Source organism: Brassica napus, chromosome C4, assembly GCF_020379485.1.
Source record: "Brassica napus cultivar Da-Ae chromosome C4, Da-Ae, whole genome shotgun sequence".
Classification (NCBI taxonomy): domain Eukaryota; kingdom Viridiplantae; phylum Streptophyta; class Magnoliopsida; order Brassicales; family Brassicaceae; genus Brassica; species Brassica napus.
The window spans coordinates 45,831,422-45,858,359 of record NC_063447.1 but is presented as its reverse complement, the minus strand read 5'-3'; the positions used below and the strand labels follow the sequence as shown (position 1 = coordinate 45,858,359).

Below are 26,938 nucleotides of genomic sequence, written 5' to 3'. Positions count from 1 at the left end.
TTGAGGTGGATCAATGTATGAAATCTATATTTAATTATGTAAGACTTAGATTTGAAGGTACATGCCAAATTGAAGCTAGTTAAAATCAACAAATCTTACCAAGCGCAGACAAATAAATCAATAGATCTGAACAAAACAATCATAACTGTTACATTTTTGTTTTGTTCTATATACTTTTCTCTCTGGGAGATGTTGGGTAGCGGGTGTGATTAGAACCATAATCAGCTTTACATTAATTACAACAGAAGTATTAAATTGACATAATTACTCAAAGATTAGAAAAACTGGAGAGGAACTGGAGCTGTCTGAGGAGAGGATTAAGAGTCTCCATGAGTTTCTCACAAGGATGGTTATGAATGCCTTCATAAGTTGTTACGATGATTTTTGGATCTTTTGCTAATCTTTGCACTTGTTTCTTCACGTTGCATGTGTGGTACGTACATCTGTAATAGCTCCTGCATTTTGTGACAAATAATTAATTTTTGTGGTTTGATCTACTGTTTAGATTATATTTCATATGATAAATGAATCATTTGTTGTGCTCATAATTTCCATACATCCGTATATCAACCAATATATTATAATAAGACTCTCCACTTTAGATAAGAGTTATGATAGTACAGTATAAATTCTGTAAATTAATATTTGATAAATTAATAAAAAAAACCGTTTACGATTTAGACTAGTATATACAATTGGATAAAATAATAGTAAATATATGATCATTAAAAACATAATTAATTAGTAAATATATATAAATTTTTTTTATAAGGATACATAGAATATTTTATTGTTTGTTTTTTCAATAAAATGAATTATATGTCAATCAAAAACGTATTTGTGTTCTAGAAATCAATATACATAAAATATAAAATAATTTAATTTTAAAAATCAAATGTTTCTTTACTTAAATATAAAATATTTTAAAAATAAAAGCTAAAAATATTTCTTTAATTAATAACTTTACATTACAACAATAAAATAGTATATTTCTACCATTATTAATTTATTAAAAATTACTCTATCTTTGTATGACCATACAAGTCGAAAAGATGTATCTTCATATAGTGTATATGAAAACCACTATCTTATAGAAAAAAATAAACAAAACTAAACGGTTTTGTCTATAGGTATCGTTTAGTGTTAAGACAAAACTAAATCCTGCCGGTTGTTTAGCTATAATGTTTTCAGGCCATGAAGATTTTTTGGTCAAGCATTCCATGTGTTGGATATATACTTTAATAACGTTATCGATTCACATATATACATGCATGTGTTTATATATGATGCATGAACATATACAAATTCAAGGATATGAATGTGTTAGTACGCACCTTGGATGGCCATTGTTCTTGACAGATTTCTGGCCATACTTTCTCCAACGATAACCATCATCAAGAACATCATCATCACTCCTCGTATGAAACTCAATCCTTGGAACTTTCCTCGATCTCTTATCTTTCTTCTTCCCTTGATCCCCGATTTGATCATTCTCAGGGGGCTGCGTAGGCATATGAAAACTCGTTGGACACCAAGAAGATGAAGAAGGCTCTACTTCTCCAGGAAGTGCTAACGAAGGCATCATCATTAGGGTTTCATCAACAAAAGAAGAGAAGGTCTTGTCGTTGTTTTCGACGTCTAGGCTTAACGTAGGAGGAATTATGTCTTGTCTTTCCATCTTGTGCTCTATGTATTTTTCTTCCTCACTATATGTATAGATGCGTAAGGTTCGATTCTAAAGAAGAAGTAAGAGTAAAAGGGGAATTGGGGCCAACTAAGTTCACCTAATTTTTTGTTCAACTGCCTTTTACTTCCATTTAGTTCCTTGCATGTGTTAATAAACTTTATACTATTATCTTCCTCTTTTCCTATCTCTTTCCTTTTCTCTCTTTTAGATGTGAGAGTTGTTTTTTTTTGGAACACTTGAGAGATTGTATATAATCACAGATGTCGTCATCTTTAAATTTCTGTTGAGAATATTACCCCATCAACGTACCTCATTAGTAAACCATTCAGTCAAATAAAACTTTTGGTCAAGGATCTAGATGTTTAGGAAGGAACATTTAGAGTTTTTTTTTGGAACAATATAATTTAGATTTTAGAGTTACAAACATTACGGTAAAACAAAAAAAAAATATAATTCTTACGTGCGATAAAATATAGTAGAAAATACGATTTTCTTATTGGTTTTTTGATACTGACCAAACCTACATTTACCCCCAAGTACCCAAAGCAAAATCTCATTGACACAATGTGAAGAGCTTCAACTCCAAATCAATTGGTCAGTAGAGTGGTCTATGTCCAAGCCAAAAAAATGAAAAATACTAGTTTTTTTTTTTTTGAAAAAAGGATTTCTAAAAATACTAGTTACATGTTTTAGGTTTATTCATTTGGAACAAACTACCTTTATTCGGGTTTATATCAGAACTGACTCTGTTATGTCAATATTTTATGACGAAGTTTATCTCAGAATTAAGTGAGGGATGATGAATAAACACATTTTACTAGTGGTGATAAATACGAAATATTATCAGAGTGACCTATATAAACTATAGCCTCTATTAAATTACTTACATTATTCATGGAAATGAAGCGGCGTGGCTCTACGGACAAACGACTAATTCAACTTAAATCATATAATTATCGTTGTAGTGGGTAAGAATCTTATTTGACTCATAAACTAATTAGCCCCATTTGATTATATGGAACATCTAAAGAGTACGTGTTAGCTAATTAGTTTTTTTATACGCGTTTACCATTTCAATAAAATTATTTTATGATAATATTTTAGATTTTATTTAAATTATATACGTTTTTGCGTTAGCACTTTTGACGTTATTGTTTATAGATAGGCAAACATACCATCCACGGTTAATGAACTCCCACACATGTTCTTTTGGTACGTGGATACCTTCTCATGCAACAAATGATATGTTATTTTTCGGTGGTTTGAATGATTTGCTTACCGATTCATTATTATTTTTCTGTGTTGTATTCTTACTATCACATTATCACTTTCTGATACATCATTAATTTTAAAACTATTTTGTCTCAAACACTTAATCCTGAAATATTTTTCATCTCAAACACTCAACTCTAAAAGTTTATATGAATATATAACCAAAAAATAAGTAATTTAGTGTCAAAATAATTTTTAAGCTTTTTCCATACACTAATATATATATATATATATAAATATATAAACCGAAATGTTATAATTTTATGTTATAGTATAGTTTTTCGAACAATAAAAAATTTATATTTACCAATAAAATTTATAGATATATACCTTTTTAAATCTTAATTTCTTTTAGAAAATTAAGGTTTACAACAAGTCATAAACTAAAACCTTAACAATCTAAACTATAAATCCAAAAATATAAATTTATTAAATGATTGGTGAATCCAAATTGATAACTGATAAGTATATAAGATATTCATATAAAATGTTTTTTCAGGCCGGTTCTAGAGTGAGCCCAACGGGAAGCCCATATAAGTCTTTCTATTATCTCTAGTTCCCCTTCGGAGAAGGAAGAAGATCGCAGAGCTCCAATTCCAAATGGGGTCGATTCTGGGAGATTTACCGTCCTTCGATCCTCACAATTTCAGTCAACATCGTCCCTCCGACCCTTCTAATCCCTCTGTAAGTCCTTCCCTGATTTTGAACTGTAATCATTTTGAATTTGGCTAACATCGGATCTGAGGATAATATGAATTGAGACTTGTTTTCTAAATCTGATTCAAAATATTGATATTTTGTTCAATGAGAGATTGTAATGTTACTGGGGACTTGTTTTGGTTACATCTTCATCTATTTTTCTATTGGGCCTTTGTGAGAGGAATCAAGAAAGTAATAAATTTTTTTCTTCTAACCAGATTGATTGATCTTAGAATCATATCATTCTGTTCCCAGTTGTTCATTAAAATGCTCCATTCTCATTTTGATTGCACGTTCCTTCTAGTTAAATTAACAATCTTTTTGTATGTATGATCTTACTTACAGAGGATGGTTCCAACTACGTATCATCCAACTCACAACCGTACTCTTCCACCTCCACATCAAGGTATACTAACTAGACCAAAAGTCTAACTACTTTACATAGTTTATAACATTTGCTACGATTTATATTCTCGTTTTGCGCGTGTGTGTGTGTGGCAGTGATAACTACGGAAGTAAAGAACATACTCATACGCAGCTTCTACCAACGAGCTGAAGATAAGGTACTAAATATTCAATCTCAAAAGGAGTTTTTGTAAAATGCAACATGTGCGGTATAGAATCCTAAAACTCTTTTTTTTTTCTTTTGTTGCAAAAAACAGATGAGACCAAAGAGACCGGCTTCAGAACATCTGGCGGGTGAGCACGGGAACAAGCATTTCCGTGCTTCCTCATCATCTGCTCAGGGTTTATAAAAGCTTCTCCTGCTTCCAAAGCCTGGCTATATTGGTCATCACTTGTGCTACTCTTCTTATCAGTGTTTTTTGACAAAGAATGCTTTGGATGTAGAGAGAAAAGATACGAGCAGCTCATTATCATGTGATTGCAGAGAAAATGTTGTATCAGTTGTATGTACATAACATCATTTATGTTTTTCTTTAATTTTAAAATATCGTCCAAATCACATTGTTAGCTTTTGTCTCCTCTAGAATGTAAACTCAATTCTTTTGTTTGCTTCCAACGGATTGACAAGAGGAATATGAGAGTAGTGGCACTAGCCATGGTGAAATCCCGACGTTTTGATCGCATGGTTCTCCTCACCTTGTAACGAGTATAAGTACTTGTTATACAGTGCAGACCAGTTTCCATGATTTAGTTTGTTGATGATGTGGGGTTTCTGCAGGGGCTGTTTCCTTGAAGTGGATCGTTTCTAAGCTAGATCCCTTAGCCTAGAAGAGCCTGTTTTAAAAACACAGATACCAGGTGAGTGAATTGTGGTGTACAGATCATGGCAGAGGAAAGTGATAGTAGTAGTGGCAGCAAATGGAAAGAGCGAGCAATTTTTTAAGTATGGCCAAAAGCAGTAGTAGCATACAGGTTGGTGGAATTGGTTTAGGAAGAAGAAGAGACACATTGAAAGAGAAGTAGCAGAGATGAGGAGCCTTTCGCAATTGTCATTTTAACAAAGACTTGTAATTAATTGCAGCTTTGGTTCAAGTACTTATAGATTGGATGTTTTACTTGTAAAAGACCAAAAATCACAAGCCTCGGTTTGGTTTAATATTCCACAAGTTGTATCGAATTTAGACCCGGTTTATTTTCAAACCAAGTTAATATATATTCCAAACCAAATTTTACAATTGGGATACCCGAATTTTGAATCTCTGATGCATCTTCTTCCTCTAAAATGTCTCCGATCTTCCAATGGATTTGATCCGATTGCAGGCGCTTCCTCACCGAAAAGTTGGATGGTAAGCTTTAAAAAAAAAATCTGAAAAGGCACTTTTCATGAGTCGTCGGCGGCGGCTTCGCGGAAACACACTTCTCATGGGGGGAAACAACCTTCTACTTTCGTCCTCCTCCTCTGTAGTTAAAGTTACATATCTCTTCTCTTTACGCGTTTTGATTTACTTTACTATATATGAACACGAATGTGATGCTTTCTTCAACCTCACTTTTTTTTTCTCATGGCTTCTTCTTCTAGTGTAAAGAGATTCCATGTCTTCCCGAGCTTCCACGGCCCAGATGTCCGTCGAGGATTTCTCAGTCACTTGCACAATCACTTTGATAGCAAAGGGATCACCACTTTCAAAGACCAGGAGATCGACAAAGGCCATTCCATCGGACCTGAACTCATTAAAGCAATTCGAGAATCTCGAGTCTCCGTCGTTCCTCTCTCCCAGAACTACGCTTCTTCGGGCTGGTGTTTGGATGAATTGGTTGAGATTTTGAAGTGTAAAGAGACTTCAGGGCAGATCGTGATGACCATATTCAGAGCGGGCCCTGAGATTTTGGAAGCCTTAGGCCATTTTTGTAAAGATTTTATTGAAAAAAAAATTTAAAAAAGTTTGGTGGCCTCTTTAGAACAATTTGGGAACCTATGTATATGTAATTTTTTTCAAAAAATTTGAGGATCCTAGGCGAATGTTTCATCAGGCTTTGTCCAGGCCCTGACCATATTTTACGAGGTTGATCCGTCCAGTGTTCGAAAACAGAAGGGAGACTTCGGGAGCGCTTTCTTCAAAACTTGTCAAGGGAAAGCTGAGCAAGTGAAGCAGAGGTGGAGCAGAGCTTTGACTGATGTCGCAAACATCGAAGGAGAACATTCTCCCAATTGGTATTTAACATTTCTTGCTTTTTTTTAAAAATCTTTCTTTAAGAATTTTTTTTTTGTGTTACCAACATGATTCTGTTTGCTATTGGTAGGGCTAATGAAGCAGAGATAATTCAAAAGATTGCTTCTGATGTTTCAGACAAACTGAATGCTACTCCTTCTAGGGATTTTGATGGGATGTGTTGGACTTGAAGCTCACTTGACAGAAGTTAAATCTTTGTTATGCCTTGAGTGTGATGATGTGAAAATGATTGGAATCTGGGGTCCTGCAGGAATCGGTAAGACTACCATTGCTCGAGCTTTATTTGATCAACTCTCTAGCAGTTTTAGATTTGTGTGTTTTATGGGGAATCTTAAGGGAGGTTATGAGAGCAGAGTTGGTGTTGATGATTATGATTCCAAGTTGGGTTTGCAAAGCCAATTTCTGTCTAGGATTTTGGACCGTAAGGATATGAGGGTACATCATCTAGGGGCTATAAAAGAGTGGCTAAGGGATCAAAGAGTGCTTATCATTCTTGATGATGTAGATTATCTAGAGAAACTAGAGGTTTTGGCTAAAGAACCCTCTTGGTTCGGTTCTGGGGGTAGGATCATTGTTACCACAGAAGATAAACAGATTTTAAAGGCACACTGGACCAATGTTATCTACCATGTGGATTTTCCATCGAGGGAAGAAGCTCTTGAAAACTCTGTACGAGATGGGTTTGAAGAGCTTGCAAATAAAGTAGTAGGGTTTTGCAGTAATCTTCCATTAGGCCTTGCTGTTGTGGGTTCGTCTTTGCGTGGGCAGAGCAAGAACGAATGGGAACTTCAGTTATCTAAGATCGAAACTGGTCTCGATAGAAAAATTGTCGAAGAAGGATCAAGCTCTGTTTCTCCACATTGCATGCTTCTTTTGCTTGGATGAAGATGTTGATCATCTGACAACCATGCTCGCTCACAGTAACTTGGATGTTGGAAATGGGTTGAAGACCTTGACGGATAAGTCTCTGGTGAATATATCTTTTTATAGCGAGATAGTTATGCACTCTCTACTACAAAATTTGGGTAGACAGATAGTTGTGGAGCAGTCTCACGAGCCTGGGAAACGTCAATTTTTACTGGAGGCCCAAGAGATTCATGATGTACTGGCGAATGAAACAGTAAGTATTTACAACGCTTGAGATTGCCTGTGTATTCTTTTTGTGTTAGCAATTTCAGCAGTTTTTATCGTTTGTATTATTTGGTAGGGTACTGGATCTCTTATAGGTATAAAATTTGATATGATATGACTGAAATGAGCGAGGTCCGTATAAGTAAGCGAGCCTTTGCAGGAATGCACAATCTCCAATTCTTACAAATTGACACGGAAGATGGAAACGATAGCTTCCTACACATACAAGAGGACTTGGACTTGGAATATCTACCTCGTCCAAGGTTACTACATTGGCGTTTATACCCGGGGAAAAGCCTTCCTGCAACATTTCAGCCGGAGCGTCTCGTCGAACTCTGTATGCCACAGAGCAACCTCGAGAAGCTCTGGGATGGAGTCCAGGTTGGTATTTCATATTTAAAGAACATATTCACAATGATGGAACCGAAACAGTATATTTATCATTTGTTGTGTTTAACTTGCAGCCCCTTGTAAACCTCAAGAAGTTAATTCTGGACTCCTCCTATAGGTTGAAAGAAATCCCAAATCTGTCGAATGCTACCAATCTTGAGACACTATCACTTTCATCTTGCTCAAGTTTGGTGGAACTTCCCTCCTCTATTAGAAACCTACACAAACTGGAAAAGTTGATCATGAGGAGCTGCAAAAAGCTGCGGGTTATCCCCACCAACATCAACTTAGCATCACTTGAGGAAGTCCACATGAGTTATTGCTAGCAGTTGAAAACATTTCCAGAATTTTCTAGCAACATCTGGTATCTTGATGTAAGTAACACAAAGATAAAAGATGTCCCTGCATCAGTTGTGGGACGTTGGTCTCGTTGTCGGGGTCTTGATATAGGCAGCAAAAGCCTTAAGAGATTAACAAATATCCCGCTAAGTGTTACTAAGCTAGACCTAATCAACAGTGATATAAAGAGGATTCCAGAGTGCATCACAGGTCTCCCGCAACTAGAGTATCTCATCGTCGAAAACTGCACGAATCTCGTGTCAATTCCGGCTCTTCCCCCTTCGCTCAAGTCCCTAAATGCAAACAATTGTCTATCACTCAAGACAGTACATTGCTCTTTCCACAGCCCACTCAAGGAACTCACGTTCTACAACTGTGTGAAACTTGATGAAGAAGCGAGAAGAGGAATCATACAACAACCAGTTTACCAGTACATATGCTTACCAGCTAAAGAAGTCCCTTCAGAATTCACTCACAGAGGAAACTCCATAACCATCTCTGAGGCGAGTTTCTCTGCTTCTTCGAGATTTAAGGTTTGCTTTCTGGTTTCGCCAATTGAGGACTGCGGATTTATTACTATAGGTTGCTGTCTAAGAAGCAAAGAAGGTGTCGTAATTAACAGCTTTTTCAGTGAAGCACGGGTTTACGAGCTGTCTCCTCTATCAGAACATCTGTTTATACTTCATTGTGAGCGACGAAATAGGCGCCATGATGTGGCTACGAGCGAAATTACATTTGAGTTCAGCTGCGTGTACAACGATGAAAAGATTATCGAGTGTGGTGTACATGTATTGGCGGAGGCAGCTGAGGGTAGCAGCAACCGCGAAATGGACAATTTTGAATTTGAGAGTAGCAACAGCGAAGTTGACAACTTTGAAACAGGGAGTAGTAGCAGCGGAGTAGACAACATTGAATTGGGGAGTAATAGCTGCGAAGTGGATGGAGACTATGAAGCAGAAGCTTTTATGGTCTCTCAAGGTGAAAACATCAAAACCAGTAAAAATACACGTTGGAGTTGGCTTCAGAAGCTTGGTCTGAAGAAGAAGATGAATAAGACAAAGCAGACTTCTTGAGGAATCTCATGAGACAAGAGTCTTAGGATCCAGTTATGGTATGAAGTACTCTCTTATTTTAGCTCCATGACCATGTTCATAAAGAAAGAGATGGAGATGGAGATTATGAGATTGAAGCTGCTCAGATCTCTGAAAAAGATGAAAACAGTTGTTGGATTTGGTTTGGGAAAATTAATCTTGGATAGAAAGAAGAAAAAACCTGCGTCTTGTGTTTATTTGTAGTTAATCAAATCTTATCTCAGATATTATTAGTCTGTTACTGTCTTACTAGTTATATATATATATGAAAGTATCTATGCATTTCTTTGGCAAATCCTTGATGCATTATTGATTCTGGACACTAGCCACATTGATGTTGAGGTTGTTCCTGATTTTTTTCACACGGTTCCCCTCACTTAACTTCATATTTGCTTAGGTATCAGTTTCCTTCAAGGTATGTTATTGGCCTTGGTAGTTGATGTGATGTGTTTCTGCAGGAGATGGCTTTGTCGTTAATCCGAGATTTTAGGTTGCTAGTGTGTCCAGATTCTGATATCTTATGGAAAGGAGATGCTTCATCTGTGTTTTATTAAAGAAGTATGTAAGTTTTTTTTTTTGGTAGTGTATGCTGATGTTTATTTCGATATATAGCTGCCTTGTTCATACAATTTTTAGTATCTAAAGACTTGTAGTATTAGCTCTCTTTGTCTTTATAAGCTTGGGTATTGTTGACTCTAGTAGTGTAGAGAGTGGATCATATCTGAAGCTAGATCACAAATTGTTAGATGTTTAAAACATTTTATCGTTTATATGATGACATCAATAATGGTGTATCAGCCTCGATCGATTATCTAAACTAATGTGATCTTTACCAATATGGATATAATCATAAGATTATGCCACAAAGTGAAGGGTGGTTAGAGAAGAGCAAAAGCTCTAATACCATATTAGAATCAGAGAAACTGAGCTTGAACTTAAGGCAGAAGAGATAAAGTTCGTTACACTTTATTAATATTATATCTTAACCAACGTAATTAACATCAGAAAACTATATATAGTAACTAGCTAACCGGCTTACAATAATAACCGGTATATTAATCCAATAAATTAAAAACTAAGAAATGGTTAATGGTGACGGTAAGTAAGCGTAGAGCTTGTTAATTTGAATGTAAAATCAATTTGGTTATTTTAGCCCATAATGCACCGGCTCAATCAGAAAGCCCAATAGTAGATCCGACGCATAAACCCTAGAGAAGACACGTGCTATAAAAATGGAAGAAATTAGGGTTGCGCGAGAGTAGAAGGTGAGAACGCCGTCACATACACAACACGCAGACACCTTCTCCGTCGTCTCCTCTACCAATCTCATCGCAATCATGGTAACATCTCTGTTCTCAATCACCCCTCACGTTGATGAATAAACTCATTTCGAGTGCTGATCATTTTGCACTCCTACTTGTTTCAGATTATGTCAGAGGAGAACCGCCGCGCAATCTCCAAGTACCTCTTCCAAGGTACGCTTCTTGCTCTGTGAAATGAGTTAACGCATTGGAAGAAGAATATCATTATTAATTGATTGATTTCGTTGTGCAGAGGGAGTTTTGTTTGCGAAAAAGGATTTCAATTTGGCGCAGCATCCTTTGGTCGAAGGAGTTCCGAATCTGCAAGTCATCAAATTGATGCAGAGCTTCAAGTCTAAGGAGTACGTCCGCGAGACATTTGCGTGGATGCACTACTACTGGTTCCTCACCAACGAAGGCATTGACTTTCTGAGGACTTACCTCAATCTCCCTTCAGAGATTGTTCCCGCCACTTTGAAGAAGCAGCAGAAGCCTCTTGGTCGTCCCATGGGTGACCGTCCTCGGTATGGAATTCACTTTAATCTTTCGAAATCTCATCTTTGGTTTCATTGTCTTGGAATTAGGAATATAGCTATGCAAAAAAAATCTGCTTTAGCCCTGTAGAATCACAGATGAACTAGATGAAGTGGAAGAAGTTACTTGTCCAGTGTTTTGTGATTGATTTGATTTGATTTGTTTTTTTTACAGTGGCCCACCTCGTTCTGATGGAGAGAGGAGGTTTGGTGGTGACAGAGATGGATACCGTGGAGCTCCTAGAGCTGGTGGAGAGTTTGGTGATAAGAGTGGAGCTCCTGCTGATTACCAGCCTTCCTTCAGGGTACCTTTTCTATTTTCATTCTTGATTACTTGTTTCTTGCTGTGGCTCATTTTGAGAACTCTCTTACGCATTAGTTTTTTGCTAGTTTAGTATCTTTCCAAGCCACTGATTCTCAACTCTTTACTGTTATTGGGTTCCCTAAATACGCTGCAACTAAGTCTTGCTCAAGTTCATTTTGTGAACTTCGTGGCAAGTTACTCATCATCATTGCCTTGTGTAATTTTTTATCTGGCCAAGTATATAGATTTATTTTCTGTCACCTCGTCTTTACTCATTTCATTTATCTCGTAGCGTTTTGGTTTTCATGATTGCAAAAAAATGCCTGCATTCATTCGACATATTTTGATGGAAAATACAAGATTGTCTTCATTCATCTTTTCTTAAGTTGCTGTGTAACTAAATATTTGTTTGGTTTTAACAGGCACCTGGAGCTGGATCTGGATCTAGGCCTGGGTTTGGCCGTGGAGCCGGTGGGTATGGTGCTGGTCCAGCTGCTGGATCTGATCTTCCTTGAAAGGGAAATGTAATCCTTGTTTCTTTTTGGTTAAATTGTACTTTTGATTTGAGAATCAGTGTCTTTTACTCCACATGATTGTTTTTTCCTTAGAATTTTATAAAGGATGCTCAAAATGTTGTGGATCCTTACAAAAAATTTCACCCATTATCTGCCTTCTACTTTTTCAATTTTAATCTCCGCTGGTTTAAAATCATAATTTGGTTATTTATTTGGATACTTCACAATTATGTAGGCGCAATATTTTGAAAGAAAAATCTCATTTATACTAAAATTGTGGTATGCTTTTTTCGTTATTCTATGTCTAGTAGTCGTGAACAAGTTGAATGGTACTAAAAATGCCATGAATATATGTTTTTGCTCCTATATATGTTGATAGTTTTACAAATTTCTTTCAGTAAATGCCTTAACCGAACGGGATGTGCAGGATATTTGGTGCGTATCACATTTTCTTATATCGAGACAAAAAGCACAGAATTAAAACAGTATTATTTTTCCAAATTCCTTGTTTTATTACTATATATATCATATTATGGAGTATTTACCAATAATATCTAGTTATAAATTGTAGGGATCGTGGACTTCCAAGACTCCAATGTGAATCTGACTGTGCGTTAGCTTCTGATCACTCTTTCGCTGAGTTCTATGGAATTGATTTCTCGAAAAAACAAAGAAGCAGATGTAATGGCAAAGCAATGCTTGGCCGATGAGCTTGTAGTTATGGCTTCACCTAACAATGGCTAGAGTAATGAATGAAAGTTTGTTTGTGTTTCAAACAAAAATCTAGTTACAAACATAACAGGTTTTTACCGACACAAAGTAACTAACTTAAAGTTCAATTTTTGTTAGTTCCAGTTAAAATATTTTTCTTTAAAATGATTTTTCGATATTGATTTAAAAAAGGTTTTATAACACAATTTAAAGAAAGGTTTTATAAGAAATACTGTATAACTTAGAGAGGGATCAGATTAAATGAAAATTGGAGCGCCCAATTGTCGTAAGAGGTTTGAGCGGAACGCTCTTCACGCATTAAAATATGCGAGAGATAAACCCAATCATCACTTCCCCTTTAAACCTGAAGGATCATACCTTTAAAGTCCCGTACCTTCTTCTCTTTTTATAAGCTCACTCGTTATCACACTTCTCCCCACACAATCGATGTGGGACAAACATTGAAACATTAGTTTAATTCTCTCTCGCTTACCTCTTTGTTTATAAGCTGAAAAGTCTCTGACTCGATCTGAAGGTTTACAAAATTACCTTCCCTCAAAGGCCACAAACACAAATTCAATTGTTTTCAGAACACAGAGCTGAACTCAACATCTCGGTGTCCAGCCCAAATTTAAGAAATAGATTCATCTATCAGGAAACGTTTGAGGTGGTAAAAGAAAGAAACTTGCCACTTGCTCTAAGGAATATGCAAATTCATATTATATTGATTCAAGGTATTCACATAACACCTACCTCCATAACATAGAATGAAGGTTACTAAACTCTGATCGAGAGCAAACTCTTAAAAAAGAAGGCAAGTGTTATGTGAAAAATTTACATACAAGCAAATATGTAAGTAAGACTCACCAGGACGAGTGTGCGTAGATTCGGGCACCAACAAAAAAAAGGTTGGCAGCAATTCCCAAAAAAAGATTCAAGGAATGAAGCATGCAACTAAGACAAGTTGGAGACCTAAGTCTGTATTCCTAACTAAAAGCATCTATCGTGTAATTCATATTAATGCAATCACTTGGTCCTTGAATCTCAGCACTCCAGAACTCATAGAATCCATCCCTAAAGATGTTCACCAAGTACAAGGCTCTGTCTATACTAAACCTAAACAGTCTATTTTGAGAGGATTTACTCATACAGAACCCTTGTGTAATGACAAGACTGAGACAATCGCTAATGATTTGGAAACTGATGAAATTCGATCAACTAAGGGATCTAGCTTTAGCAACGATCCACTCTATATGCGATTGTAGGCAACTATCCATAAGCTTAGAGAAGAAAGTATGTATATTACAAGTCTCTGGATACACAATATAGTACAAAGACAACATGGATCAAAATGAATATCAGCTTATTAATCTAAAAGTTTCACCCCGTCTGATTTTTTCTTGTTCTTTCTCAGACCAAGCTTTTTAAGCCCACTCCACCAAGATGTATGGTTGTTGGTTTTGATGACATTTTCATCTTTAGAGACCTTAACGGCTCCATCACTCTGTTTATTCCATTCTCTGCTGCTACTACTTTCACCTTCCTCCGCCATGATCTGTACGCCGCACTCAATAATCTTAGAGTGTTTTTCGTAGCAGCTGAATTCAAATTGAATATCCGAGTCCACTTCAACGCATCTGCGTTCTTTAAACAGAGCCCCACGTAATACTAATAGGTGTTTTGTTAGGAGTGGAGAACCCGTATAGCATTCAAGTTCGTTGATGAGAATACCTTTGCTTCTTAGACGACAATCAATATTATAGCCGAACCACAGAGGGTGTTGTAGGGTTGGTGAAAGCAGGATGCAAGCCCTGAAACTTGTGGAAGCAGATAGAGTCCCCTGTGAGATGGTTACAGAGTTTCCTTTGGCTTTGTGAGTGAACTCAGAAGGGACTTCTTTACCTGGCAAACATACATATTTATAAGCCCATCGTTGTATGATTGCTCTTCTTGCTTCTTCATCTAGTTTCATACAGTTGAGGAACCTCACTTCTCTGTTAGGATCGTGGAAAGAGGAAGCTAGTTTTATCTCACCTTCCTCCGCCAACATCTGGACACCACACTCGATAAAATAGTCGCAGTTGAATTCAAACCGAATTTCACTCGTAGTAGCGTCAAGTTCACAACATATGTGCTCTTTAAACAGGGCCCCAGAAAAGACTAACAGGTGTTCAGATAGAAGTGCAGGATTAATCGGATAGCATTTAAGTTCATTGATGACAACACCTTTGCTTATTAGACGACAAACAATGATTCTCAGGGGGTCCGAGACCTCTCCTGGTGGAGAAAGCAGGAGGCAAGCCTTAAATCTTGAGGAAGCAGAGAAAGTCCCTGAAGAGATGGTTATGGAGTTTCCTTTGGCTCTGTGAGTGAACTCTGGAGTGATTTCTTTGCCTGGTAAACATACAAATTTGTAATCCCATTGTTGAATGATTACTCTTCTTGTTTTTTCATCTAGTGAAAAACAGTTGAACAACCTGATTCCTATCATTGGGTTGTAGAAAAGGGAAGTTACTCTTATCGCATCTTTTTCTGATTTAACACACTTGCAGTCGTCCAGAGTAATATACGCAGATTTTGGTTTATAGAAGGAGAGACAGACGCTTTTGCTGCCTATATATAACGTGTCAAGACAAAGCCATCTTTCAGCTACGAATGCAGGAACATCTTCTATCTTTGTGTTCCTTATATCAAGATGTTTGATGTTACTCGAGATATCTGGAAACGTTCTCAATCGCAAGCAACCATCCATGCAAACATTCTCAAGAGATGCTAAATTGATGTTGGTGGGAATAACCCGTAGCTTTTTGCAGCCTTCCATCCACAACACTTTCAGTTTGTGTAGGTTCCTAATAGACGAGGGAAGCTCCACCAGACTTGAGCAATGGCCAAGTGATAGTCTTTCAAGATTAGTAGCCTCTGAAAGATTTGGTATTTCTTTCAACCTAGAGGAGAAGGTCAAATCTATCTTCTTGAGATTTGCAAGAGACTACATGTATTAAACACGACAAATGAGAAAAACACACATGGAGCTTTTTCAATATTTCAAAAAAAATTTAACATACACCAACCTGGATTCCTCCCCAGAGCTTCTCAAGATTGCTGAATATCATACAGAGCTCAACAAGACATTGGGGCTGAAATGTTGGAGGAAGACGTTTTCTGGGGTATGAATCCCAATGTAGTAACCTTAGTTGAGGTAGATATTTCATGTGTCCTGTTATCCTCAATCCCCCAGAGTTATACATCTTTAAAAATCTAAGATTACGCATTCCTACAAAGGCTCGCCCACTTATAGAGAATTTACCCACCTTGGACATATCAAATGATATACCTATGACCGATCCAGTGCCCTAGAAAACATTCCAGAAGAGGACTGATGAAATTGTTATCATGAAAGCAATAGAGAGTATAATATATAAAAGAACTTACCGTTTCATTTGCTAATACATGACGGATCTCTTCAGCCTCCACTAAAAACTGGCGTTTTCCAGGCTCATCTGACTGTTCATGTACTACTTGTCTACCCAACTGTTGGAGTAAAGAGTGCATCTCATAATCCATTATATGAAGTTGCACAAGAGATCTGATGGCTAGGGTCTTCAGCCCATTTTTGACATCCATGTTACAATCGGCGAGCATGCTTGTCATATGGTCAACGCTACCAAAGTTGAAGATGCATGCGATGTGGAGAAACAGGGCTTTATCTTTTTTTGACAACCTGTCATATCCCACCCTTAAAACGTCTTCGATTTTTCTATCAAGATTATTTTCGATCCTAGATAACTGAAGCTCCCACTCTTCCTGGCTCTCCCCACGTAATGATGAACCCACAACACAAAGGCCTAATGGAAGATACCCACAAAGGTATGCTACTCTATATGCAACCTTTTCAAAATCATCTTGTACATATCTCTGTTTGAAAGCAGATAGACATAAGATCTCAAGAGCTTCTTTCTCAGATGGAAAACCCACATGGTAGATATCTTGTATCCCATGTGCTTTCAAAATCTTTTTGTCTTCAGTTGTAACAATGATCCTACTTCCTAAACCAAACCAAGAAAGTTCTCTAACCAAAACATCTAGTTCCTCTAGATCGTCTACATCATCAAGAATGATAAGCACTCTTTGATCTTGTAGCCATTCTTTTACAGCACCTAAATGATGTACCCTCATATCCCTTTGGTTCAAAACCTTAGACAGAAGTTGGCTTTGCAAACCCAACTTGGAATCATAATCATCAACACCTATTATGCTCTTATAACTACCCTTGAGGTTCCCCATAAAGCATCTCAGTCCAAAATCGACAGAAAGGTGATTGAATAAAGCTCTAGCAATGGTGGACTTACCGATTCCCGCAGGACCCCAAATCCCAATCATCTTTGCTTCATCACACTCGAAGCATAACAAAGTGATCAGTTTTCTCAAGTGAGCTTGCAGTCCCACAATCTCGTCAAAGTCCCTTGACAGTGTAATATTCAGTTTGTTCGAAACATCAGTGGCAAACTTTTCCAACATATCCGCTTCATCAGTCCTAACAAAAGAAAAGATTCCAAGTTTATATAAAATCTATTATTGAAGTATATAAATTCTGCTATATAAAGAAACAACAGACCAGTTAAGAGAGTGCTCTCCAGCAATGTTTGCTACACATGCCAAAGCTTCCATCCATTTCTTCTTATCGTCCTCAGTTTTCCCTTCACATGTTTTCTTGAAGGCTATTCCGAAATCTCCAGTCTGTTTCCGTACATCGGACGGATCAACTTGGTAAAAGATGGTCATCACAATCTGCTCTGAAACTCTTTTGCAGTTCAAGATTTCAACCAGTTCATCTAAACACCAGCTTGAAGAAGCATAATTCTTGGAGAGCAGAACGACTGAGACTCTGGATTCTCTAATGGCTTGTACCAGTTCAGGTCCGATCGTGTGGCCTCTCTCGATCTCCTGATCTTTAAATGTCGTGATCCCTTTGCTTGCAAACTGATGGCGTAAATGGCTGAGAAATCCTCTACGAACATCTGGACCGTGGAAACTCGGAAAGACATGGTATCTCTTTATTGGAGACGAAGAAGAAGAAGAAGAAGCCATGAGAGAGAAAAGAGTAAATGAGAAGTTGAAGATAAGTAGCTATGAGATATGTATGGAGGAAGAAACAAGTTGCTTCTTTATATACTTAAATGAGAAATCTCAGAGAAATTTAGATGGAAATACAATGCATGTTTCCCACAAAAGTCTTCGTGGAGGACCCCATTAGCGTTGGTTTCATTATGACTGTCAAGAACGAGAGTACGAGACCATTGAATAGACAATGAGGGCTTCATGCATTCTTTCTCAATTATGTTCCAAGTTCAGTGTTCTTTTGACCTTGTCACTGGATGTCATGAGTAACGTTGACTTTAAATTATCTCACCCAATCAGTTATGCTTGTTTTGTTGATAGTAATTAGAACACTCTCTATTAAACAAAATTCAATGCTCATAAATTCATGGGTTTAGTACTTAACATTATAATGATTATTGATAATCAATCTTTGCAATAACGAAAACATCATCTGTTCATGGGTTTGCTTTTTGATGAACACAATGTGAGCTTACTCTGGATAATCATTAAGATTGTCACCCCATGCAACCTAGGCCTTTGTCTATTAAACCAAAATGGCCTAGTGGATTCGATGGATAGATCTTCTTTAGGTCTGGTTTTGGCCTTATCATATTCACGCAATTTCTTCATATCGTTTCTTGCTTTACGAATTATACTGAGCATCTCGCAAAGAGTTTCTGCAGACAGATTCGCCATAATTTTGTTTTCTTTGGTCCGAAGCTTGAAAGCTCTGATACCAGTGAGATAGTAGGTATGAGTGTAACCGATAGATCCGATCCAGAAGCTTACCGGGAACCGAAAAATCAAAGTCTAGAGGATGACCACGACGGAAGAAGGATCCGCCCGAAGAACAGAGATTCAATGGTGGATGATGAACAGAGATTTAGGGTTTAGAAAGTTGTTTTAATGTTTTATTGATTATTTTAGAAATAGTCGAAGGCCTTACATAGTGTTTACTAAACCAGAACTAAACCGGAAAACTAAACCAGAGATAATATAAATAAACCAAGTGAGAACCAGTTTATCCTATAACAATTGTCCACTTGGTTGCTGCGGACCATCTATGAAAAGACTGAACAATTCCGAAAGAAAAGAATTAGTAAAATAATTTTAACTTTTTCCCACGAAAAGAATTAGAGAACGAGAACAAAGAAACCGTTGGAGATGCAACTACTCAGTCGATCTTGATTCTTCTCGTTAATAGACGTATACAATTTCATAACTGCGTCGTATCGCGAGAGCTGATTTGGGATAGTATTAGGGGTTGACCTAAACATGAAACAACAATATTTCACCTTGAGCCATACTTATTTGTCATTTTTACTGGACCGTTCCTGATTGCATTGAACCCGGGGTGTTGTAGAGAAGATAAATCGGGTTTGAGACGCAGGTTTTCGAAATTGGCAATGAGATTTTTTTTTGTAATCATTGGACGTAGAATATTGACACTAGAGGCCATTAGTTGGTTTAATACAAAACATTGTGAATTTTGTGGTGGAGAAATTGGTAATGCTTAGAAAACAAACTTGTAAAATGTATTAAGGGGAAAATGAAGATTCTGTTTAATATGAATTTATAATCATGTTTCCTTTAGCTTCTCCTTTGTAATTTCAAACACTTTTTGCTCTTTTCTTATTTTTTTTTGGACAACAGCACTATTTGTTCTTTTTATGTCACATTTTACTAGCCCAACTCTTTGCCTTAGACTATTTTCAACTCATTTCTATAATAAAAATAGAAAAAATAGAAAAAAAATTAGAGACAGAGGTTTTGTTCCAATGTGTTTCTCTTATAATAGAGGCAAGCATATCATTCTTCTTCTGTTATAGAAAAACACATTAGAGCAAAAAATCCATCTCTATTTTCTATTTATTTTACAGATTTCGATTAAAGAGGAGTGGAGATGTTAAACATGACTAGATCCTTTTTCAGCGTTACGCGCGGATAATATATTAAAATTTGTTACATTTATCATTTTTATTTGTATGTGAATTTTTTATATTAAATTATATATAACTAATTTTTAAATTTAATTTTTTTATATATTTTTAGTTTGATGTAAGTATTTATATTATATGTAACACAATTAACTAATAAAATATGAAGAATCAAGTCCGAGATTTTAGAGTTATGTAAAAAAAAAAAATTTTGTATAGAACATAAATTATTTTAGTTTAAAGATCGGAATCTCATCCCGAATAAATTCACAAAAAGAATAAGTACTCCAATAACCTACTTAAAATATAAAACCCCCTTTTAAAAAAGAATGTACTTAATAATATTTTTTTTACGTGTAATAGTTGAAAACTGACAATTAAATATCGATCTAGAATATTATTTTAATATATCTAATGGTAAAATATTAATTGTAATAAACAAATTTTGAATTTTGTAATATTATATGAATTAGAAGTCTATAAAATCTAAAACCTATTTTATTAACATAATATATTTTTTATTCATTTATTATTTTGACGTTACAAAATATTGCTTTAGTTTTATTTGTATATTAATTTTTTAATAATTTAGTTTCTTTTTAAGTAATTTTAAAATTATCAAGAACATAATATACTTAAAATTATTTATTTTAATATACCCAAATATGATGTCTCATTTTTGTGTGTGTTTGCATTGAGCATATTTAATTTATAGTTTGTATATTTAATAACACTTTGTTGCGTGTCGTTCAATGGTTTTAATAAATGTGTTGTCATTTCATTTTTATTACTACTAACATGATTTTTTAGTGATCAGTGATAATGTATTTTTAAAGTTATGTGTTATATTTTATCGTATATTTTCCAACTTTTCATGCTGTCACTTTTTTAAAAATCATTTTAATTAGATAATAAGTTTAAAGATGTAAATAAAACTGTGTATGTTGTAAATTTAGAATTTTTAGTGTAATTGAGCACTATCAATTATTGAAATTATATTATGATTTTATTTTACTAAATCTTTTTTTCTGTGTATATTTTTTGTTTTATTTTGTATTTTTACAATTTTATTGCTTTATTTTTTAATTGCAGAGAATTGCTATTTCCAATTTTTTTTCATATACCTTAAAAGTCTTCGGTTGGTTTTTGTTTGTTTTCTTTCTCCAATTACAATGTACAGTTCAACCGTTTCTTTTTTTGGATCAAACTACTAATATCATCAGATAGAAAAACTTAAACTCCAAGAATAGAGTGAGTATTTGTGCTAGAGAAAAATGATTTAGCCACTAATATAGTGAGATATCTTATATATTAAAACAGAAGTCACAACTTTGATTCATGTGTGATTTTTTAAAAAATATACCCAATAGACCTATTCCTAGAAAATCATGTCACATTTAATCTCTAATCTTATCATTATTATGCCTAACTAATCGAAACTATATGACAACAATACACCTAAAATTCTGGTTTGGATAACAAGCATAAATTATCTTCAAATAAATAGAATTATAACGTGCAACTTATTGAATGTACATTATAAAATTATAAAATTATAAAATTATAAAATTATAAAATTCTAGCTTCGGTTTGTTCTAAACATTTTATTATAAAATTATAGCACCGGTTTAGTCTAAACATTTTATATGAAAATCTCGAACACAAGTTTGATTCAAATTACCTTTTATCTTTTGGTTTTGGTGTGACTATATTGCCGGTTAACCAGTTATACCAACGTTATACGTATCTTATGTGATCTAATAAAAAAAAATATATCTTATCTATTAAAATAGAAATGATGACTTTTTTCATGTGTGATAATTTATTTAGATCATCATTTAAAAACTTTATTAAATATGTTTCCTTAATACTAATATAATATAAAATTTATAATTACTTAAATCATAGTATCTTTTGATATCTTTTTAATTAAAATAAAAATATCTATATTTAAAAATTCTAACAAATCTTTTGAAAAAGATTATAACTAGATCTTAACTGTCAAAATTCTACATAAATATTTTCATAAATATATATACTGTTATCTTTTCTAAAATGAAAAAAAATAAAATCATGTCCTATTTTATCTATTTATAATAACATCTACCATTTTAAAAGAAAACCATTATATTGAACTAAAAATATGATAAAATTATTTTAAATTGATAAGTTAATATATTTTATTTTCATAAATATAAAATATTTTATGCTAAAATATAATATGTTGGTAGAACAGTTTAATATCAGTGAATTATATAATACATGTATAAAAATTAACTTATCTTAAAATTGAATATATATATATATATAGTAATTAATTATCTAAAATAAATAAACATATAAAAATTGCTTCCTTTGAATTACGGATCAGGACTATAATAAATGAATTACAAAATAATTTTGAATATATTTTTTTTCTGCATAAAAAATTTGGTTTTATAATTAAACACAAAATCAATATGAAAAATATATAATAAAAAGCAATATATATATATCTATATATATATGTGATGATTCAAAATAATTAATTTACAGCAAAAAAATTAAAATTATTGTATTTTAAAAAAATGTTTACATATTAGAATATATAAATAACCTTAAAAATATATACTAATTATATAAACTAATATATATATATATATATATATATATAAACTTGAAAATAAATTTATAAGGTATTGGAAACTCTTCTCTGTTGTCCTACGCTGGACATAATTAAGTTATTGTAAAAATTTATTATATATTTATGATAATTGAAAATACATCTTTATGTTTTCCTCACATCTTTACGGTTCGACCATCTCTAATATACTGAGAGTAGCCTAATATTAGATGTTGATTATCTCATTTCAGTTAGGAATGAACAGAATGAGAGAAATTCAAGGTGAAACCACTTTACAATTTTGTCTTCATATCTATATAGAGTTAGTTTATAGATTATTCTATCTGTTTCAAAATGTAATCAGTTTTAATTAAAATCTGTAATATTTAAAAGTTATTGCTTTAGAAAACTGTCATTTAATATATAAATTTAATCAATAACACAGTAATTTACATAATTTAATTGGCCACACAATATCCAATAAATATAAAGTTACATTGAAATATAAATACAATTTATATAGTGAAACAAAAAATAATTTTAAATCATTATATTATAAAACAAATGGAATATTCAAATTATATTGAAACATTAGAATAGTAAGAATCAGAATAGTTGAAATCTCAACGTTGATCATTTACGTCGGTCATGCCTTAAACCATCTCCAATGTATTCCTCTACATTTTTCTCTAAAATAGAGAAATTTCATAATAGAGATGAATTTGTCTCCGATGTATTTTTCTATTTTCTCTCCTGAAAAAGAATATTCTTAATATATTCTTTTCTAAGTTTACAAATAATATTTTTTATCTGTAAAAATTGAAAACCAACCTAATTTATTTTAGTATTTTATAAAATTATGATATTATTTCTAAATATTTCTTTACAAACTATTATGTAAATAAAAATATATAATTATATTTATATAAATAATATATTTCACTATCTCCGACAGTGCTTGTCCTTATCTGCAGGGTCTTCATCTCCAACCTGCTTGTTTTCACCACCACCACATCCTGCTCTCGATCTCGCCTCTAAAAGGGTTTTTTTTTACTCGGATCATCATCACGGTTCGACGTTTACCTCAATCATTATCTGTTGAAGCATTTCTATGATTTCCTCAAACTCTGGTCTGTCTTTTGGGTCTTGGTTCCAGCATCTCTGTAGAAGTCCCTTCACTTTTGGATGTGTCTTCTTTGGAATCTTTGGTCTAAAGCCCCTGTAGAAAAAAGAAGAATTCAATTTAGCCAAAAAAATCTTGAATGCGACGTTCTTAAAATAAATACAGTACCTTCTGAACAACGCCAACAGCCGCTTGTAGTGGAGTCAAGTAAGCATATGGGATCTGTTTCCATTTACAATTTAGTCAGAGTATCTTTAGTTAGCATGTAGAACAATTCGGAGAAAGAATTGTAAGCAGAGCTCTTACATGACCAGTCAAAAGTTCCCATATCACTATCCCATAACTGAAGACATCTGCTTTGTGACTGTAAGGTTTGTGTTCAATCACCTGGATCTCAGAAGTATATTGTCAAAGTGAGTAAGTGAGTGAGTGAGTGAGAGATTAAACAGAGAGTTATGGACTTCATACCTCCGGAGCCATCCGTCGATATGTCCCTGTTTCAGCTGTCATCACCCCTGATTCAATTTGTACTCTGGCAACTCCAAAATCAGCAACCTTGACAATCTGCTCAGAAAATAAACCCAAATTTTAGAACCCTAGAGAGAGAGAGAGAGTCTCTGTTGCTTCTACATGAAGCATAACCAGAGAGAGAACAAATCTTACTCCGTATTCATCCATAAGCAGATTTGCAGTCTTAAGGTCCCTGTGGATGATATTGTTTTGATGCAGATAGCACACTCCTTTTGCAACATCAAGTGCAACTTTAAGCAATGTTTGAATCTTGAAAGCGAATTTCTGCTTGTGAAGAAAATTATAAATGCTCCCCGTGCCATAAACTCTGTCACAAAAAATAATAGACTCAAATGAGACATGTCTTTGTGAATTACTACTCAAATTCGCATCTACTGATCATATCGTACCAGTCACAATACAGAGGGTCGGAGATAGTGTGCATGCAGCCAAAAACTGAACAATGTTTTTGTGTCGGATTTTCCTAAAAGACAATAAATATATATCAGCCACAAATTGACACTGAGAACAAGAAAGCATGCATGTTGGCTACTTTCTACGGCATAAGAGCTTAAAACTGACTACAACTTGAATATCAGCGCAAACTACTATGCATTCCACATCATGATTCAAATTAATTGCATTAACCTCATAATATAAACTTCTTGAGAAAATTCTCTAAGCATCTCCGCGTTTACACGCTCAGGTTTGAGAAATTTGATAGCAACCTCCTGACTGCAATAAGTGCCTCTATGCCTGCATAGGAATCAAAAACATATTAATGTCACTTCTGGATAAAAAGTTAAACACTTTTTAAAACAAATCTTACAAAACAATAAAACTCACAGATCCCCATATGAACCAAGATGCCACTTTCTTTTCAATTTAGAGCTGTTTCACGTCAATTTCCCACTCGTCAGTTCCATCCGTGGGTATCTCAATGCAGGCGGGTATCAGATAGTTGCTTGAATTGTCACGCTCAAAGAAAGAAATAGCCTTCTGTCTTGAACCAAGTTGATCCTGTCGAACACACAGCCAAAGGAAAATATAGGTACAGCCTCCAAAATCAATTTGAGAATCAGGATAGAGAAAATACCTTAAGCTTCATTATCTCATTGCCTAATGCATCCTTTAGACCATCTGTTTCCTATAATTCCAAAGTTTATCAACCAGTTTAGTCACAACAAATACATAAAGTTATAATAACTTATGAAGGCATTCATTAAGTAATGAGCATTACGGCCGGAGAAAATAGAATTATGATTCTAAGCTCAATTAATCTCACAAAAAAAAAATTACTATTCCTCATAAGTTCTAAGAGGAGAATAGATATGCAACAAAAATAGGAGCCTCACCCCCACATCGTTAAACCAAACCGAACAAAGACTTACATTACCTCAACCCTTACCAAGAAGCTAGGCTGCAAGAAAAGTGCTCCAAAAATCAACCCCTGGTGTGGAAAAAAATAAGAGAAAACAAAATCAGAATTGATGAAGCATAAAATCAGTGGAAGCCATCACAAGAGCAATGGCAAACAATGGCTTCTACGATCAACATGGTAGTTTAATTGAAACTGGCACTATTTTGGTTGATTGAATAACAAACAAAAGCAAGATAGTGGGACATAGTGAACTTGCCGTTTGGTTTCTTTGCTATAGTTTCAACAGAGGAGGTTTTCAGGATTGAATCGAAGCAACTTAAGACAAAGTGATTTATATGGAAGGAGATAAAGAGGGAGGTGAAACGAACTCATTAAGAGGGTACTGAAAAACACCATTGATTGATGGTAGATGAGGCTCAGTAACGGAGATTGGACGAAGAGGAAAGAAGAAGACGAAGTCGAAGGAAAGAGTCGATAGGGTTTCTTTACTGGTCAAATCTCCAAAATAGCACATTTCTAAGTTTATGTCACAAAAATAGCCCTTAAAAACTAAAATGACCAAAATAGCATTTTATCTTTTGAAAAATTTAAATTTTTTTTATTTTTCAAAATTTGAAATCTTATCCCAAAATCTCATTCCCCAACTCTAAACCCTAAAACCTAAACTCTAAACTCTAAACCCTAAATTCTAAACCCTAAACCCTAAATCCTAAACCCTAAACCTCACCCCTAAATCCTAAACCCTAAACCCTAAATCCTAAATCTCACCCTTTAACTCTAAACCCTAAACCATAAACCCTAAATCCTAAACCCCACCCTTTAACTCTAAACCCTAATGTCTAAATTAATTTACCATTGGGATATAAGTATATATTTATCTCTTTTGATAAAACATTAAGTGCTATTTTTGTCATTTTTATTTTTAAATGCTATATTTGTGACAAAAACTTTTTCAGTGTTATCCTAGTTATTTTCTCTTCTTTACCTGTGTTGCTGGGCCGCAGAAGGACGAAGTCCAATGAAACAATAATTTTTATTCTCAGACAGAAATCAATATGACATGGCACTTTGTAAGATTTTTATTGGATGATTTTTAAATCTGACGTGGCATGCTTATCCTTTGAGCATATTTCCCTTTTATTACTTGTTTGATTATCGCGGAAGATTAGTGGGTTTCTTAACAAACTTTATAGTCTGGGCCCCACAAAAACCTCTAAAATCGGTTCCAGAAGTCGTGAAATAAGGATAGACTTTGGTCTGTTTCTTGCACTGTTCGCGGGCTTCATTGACACGTGGCGGTCAACAATTGATGCGCTTTTTAAATTTTTTTTAGTCAGACAAAAGAAAAAAAAATTGAGCCTAAGAAACCGTGCACTACGGTTATGGCGATAATGATGGTCTTACGTATTCATCCCATGAGGTCAGCTGGCTTTAGTCCGAGGGCTTTACAATATTGCTAAAAACGACACTTTAACATCAAACTCTATGTTTTCTTTCAATCAAAGTAGGCCAAAACAAGGAAAAATTGTCAAATATGACTCACAACTTGATTTCAAATGCAAAAATAAACCCAAACTTGAATCAAATGCAAAAGTAACCTAAAAGGCTATTGAAATTACAACCAGCCCCTTGTGAACAAACAAAAAAACCGAAATATTTTTACGTTTCTAACCCCC

General features: G+C 34.5%; 4 protein-coding genes, 1 long non-coding RNA gene, 1 other non-coding gene and 2 pseudogenes across 9 annotated transcripts; 3 read left to right on the top strand and 5 right to left on the bottom strand.

Moving 5' to 3' along the window:
• Nucleotides 1-177: 177 nt before the first annotated feature.
• On the bottom strand, nucleotides 178-1,958 carry LOC106446304 (probable WRKY transcription factor 24). Its single transcript, XM_048756203.1, has 2 exons — nucleotides 1,335-1,958; nucleotides 178-455 (listed from the first exon to the last, which is right to left on the bottom strand). The coding sequence occupies exons 1-2, from the start codon at nucleotides 1,676-1,678 to the stop codon at nucleotides 269-271; spliced, it is 531 nt and encodes a 176-aa protein (XP_048612160.1). The 5' UTR covers nucleotides 1,679-1,958; the 3' UTR covers nucleotides 178-268.
• A 1,503-nt stretch (nucleotides 1,959-3,461) lies between these two features.
• LOC106446306 (DET1- and DDB1-associated protein 1) lies at nucleotides 3,462-5,290 on the top strand. 4 transcript variants are annotated; one of them, XM_022710885.2, is made up of 5 exons: nucleotides 3,462-3,643; nucleotides 4,004-4,064; nucleotides 4,160-4,221; nucleotides 4,318-4,447; nucleotides 4,842-5,290. In XM_022710885.2, the coding sequence occupies exons 1-4, from the start codon at nucleotides 3,560-3,562 to the stop codon at nucleotides 4,411-4,413; spliced, it is 303 nt and encodes a 100-aa protein (XP_022566606.1). In that variant the 5' UTR covers nucleotides 3,462-3,559; the 3' UTR covers nucleotides 4,414-4,447; nucleotides 4,842-5,290. The 4 variants fall into 4 exon arrangements, with proteins under 4 accessions (XP_022566606.1, XP_013743458.1, XP_022566607.1 ...); XM_022710886.2 differs by having other exon boundaries at nucleotides 3,463-3,643; nucleotides 4,321-4,447; XM_013888004.3 differs by lacking the exon at nucleotides 4,842-5,290 and having other exon boundaries at nucleotides 4,318-4,622.
• Nucleotides 4,486-5,416, bottom strand: LOC125586280. Its single transcript, XR_007322788.1, has 2 exons — nucleotides 5,308-5,416; nucleotides 4,486-4,897 (listed from the first exon to the last, which is right to left on the bottom strand). It is a non-coding gene; the product is annotated as an uncharacterized LOC125586280 (long non-coding RNA).
• A 79-nt stretch (nucleotides 5,417-5,495) lies between these two features.
• Nucleotides 5,496-9,239, top strand: LOC106446269 (annotated as a pseudogene).
• A 1,175-nt stretch (nucleotides 9,240-10,414) lies between these two features.
• LOC106446308 (40S ribosomal protein S10-2-like) lies at nucleotides 10,415-12,068 on the top strand. The gene is made up of 5 exons (XM_022718092.2): nucleotides 10,415-10,585; nucleotides 10,672-10,720; nucleotides 10,800-11,070; nucleotides 11,255-11,384; nucleotides 11,806-12,068. Exons 1-5 carry the CDS (start codon nucleotides 10,583-10,585, stop codon nucleotides 11,896-11,898), a joined length of 546 nt encoding a protein of 181 aa, XP_022573813.1. The 5' UTR covers nucleotides 10,415-10,582; the 3' UTR covers nucleotides 11,899-12,068.
• A 787-nt stretch (nucleotides 12,069-12,855) lies between these two features.
• On the bottom strand, nucleotides 12,856-17,898 carry LOC106446267 (disease resistance protein RML1A-like). Its single transcript, XM_013887965.3, has 4 exons — nucleotides 17,225-17,898; nucleotides 16,042-17,143; nucleotides 15,681-15,962; nucleotides 12,856-15,598 (listed from the first exon to the last, which is right to left on the bottom strand). Exons 1-4 carry the CDS (start codon nucleotides 17,695-17,697, stop codon nucleotides 13,976-13,978), a joined length of 3,480 nt encoding a protein of 1,159 aa, XP_013743419.1. The 5' UTR covers nucleotides 17,698-17,898; the 3' UTR covers nucleotides 12,856-13,975.
• Nucleotides 12,858-12,965, bottom strand: LOC125586762. Its single transcript, XR_007323296.1, has one exon. It is a non-coding gene; the product is annotated as a small nucleolar RNA Z279/snoR105/snoR108 (small nucleolar RNA).
• A 5,197-nt stretch (nucleotides 17,899-23,095) lies between the features above and the next one.
• Nucleotides 23,096-25,438, bottom strand: LOC106378076 (annotated as a pseudogene).
• Nucleotides 25,439-26,938: the final 1,500 nt, after the last annotated feature.

What these genes read in the sequence shown, in the direction of transcription:
- LOC106446306 (XM_022710885.2), top strand. Translation starts at nt 3,560, where the DNA reads ATGGGGTCGATTCTGGGAGATTTACCGTCCTTCGATCCTCACAATTTC. An exon ending in CCGACCCTTCTAATCCCTCT is followed by an intron (nt 3,644 to 4,003) that starts GTAAGTCCTTCC and finishes TCTTACTTACAG; the next exon opens with AGGATGGTTCCAACTACGTA. An exon ending in TCTTCCACCTCCACATCAAG is followed by an intron (nt 4,065 to 4,159) that starts GTATACTAACTA and finishes TGTGTGTGGCAG; the next exon opens with TGATAACTACGGAAGTAAAG.
- LOC106446304 (XM_048756203.1), bottom strand. Translation starts at nt 1,678, where the DNA reads ATGGAAAGACAAGACATAATTCCTCCTACGTTAAGCCTAGACGTCGAA. An exon ending in AAGAACAATGGCCATCCAAG is followed by an intron (nt 456 to 1,334) that starts GTGCGTACTAAC and finishes CACAAAATGCAG; the next exon opens with GAGCTATTACAGATGTACGT.
- LOC106446308 (XM_022718092.2), top strand. An exon ending in CCCATGGGTGACCGTCCTCG is followed by an intron (nt 11,071 to 11,254) that starts GTATGGAATTCA and finishes TTTTTTTTACAG; the next exon opens with TGGCCCACCTCGTTCTGATG. An exon ending in ATTACCAGCCTTCCTTCAGG is followed by an intron (nt 11,385 to 11,805) that starts GTACCTTTTCTA and finishes TGGTTTTAACAG; the next exon opens with GCACCTGGAGCTGGATCTGG.
- LOC106446267 (XM_013887965.3), bottom strand. Translation starts at nt 17,697, where the DNA reads ATGGCTTCTTCTTCTTCTTCTTCGTCTCCAATAAAGAGATACCATGTC. An exon ending in GGAGAGCACTCTCTTAACTG is followed by an intron (nt 17,144 to 17,224) that starts GTCTGTTGTTTC and finishes TTCTTTTGTTAG; the next exon opens with GACTGATGAAGCGGATATGT. An exon ending in ATGTATTAGCAAATGAAACG is followed by an intron (nt 15,963 to 16,041) that starts GTAAGTTCTTTT and finishes AATGTTTTCTAG; the next exon opens with GGCACTGGATCGGTCATAGG.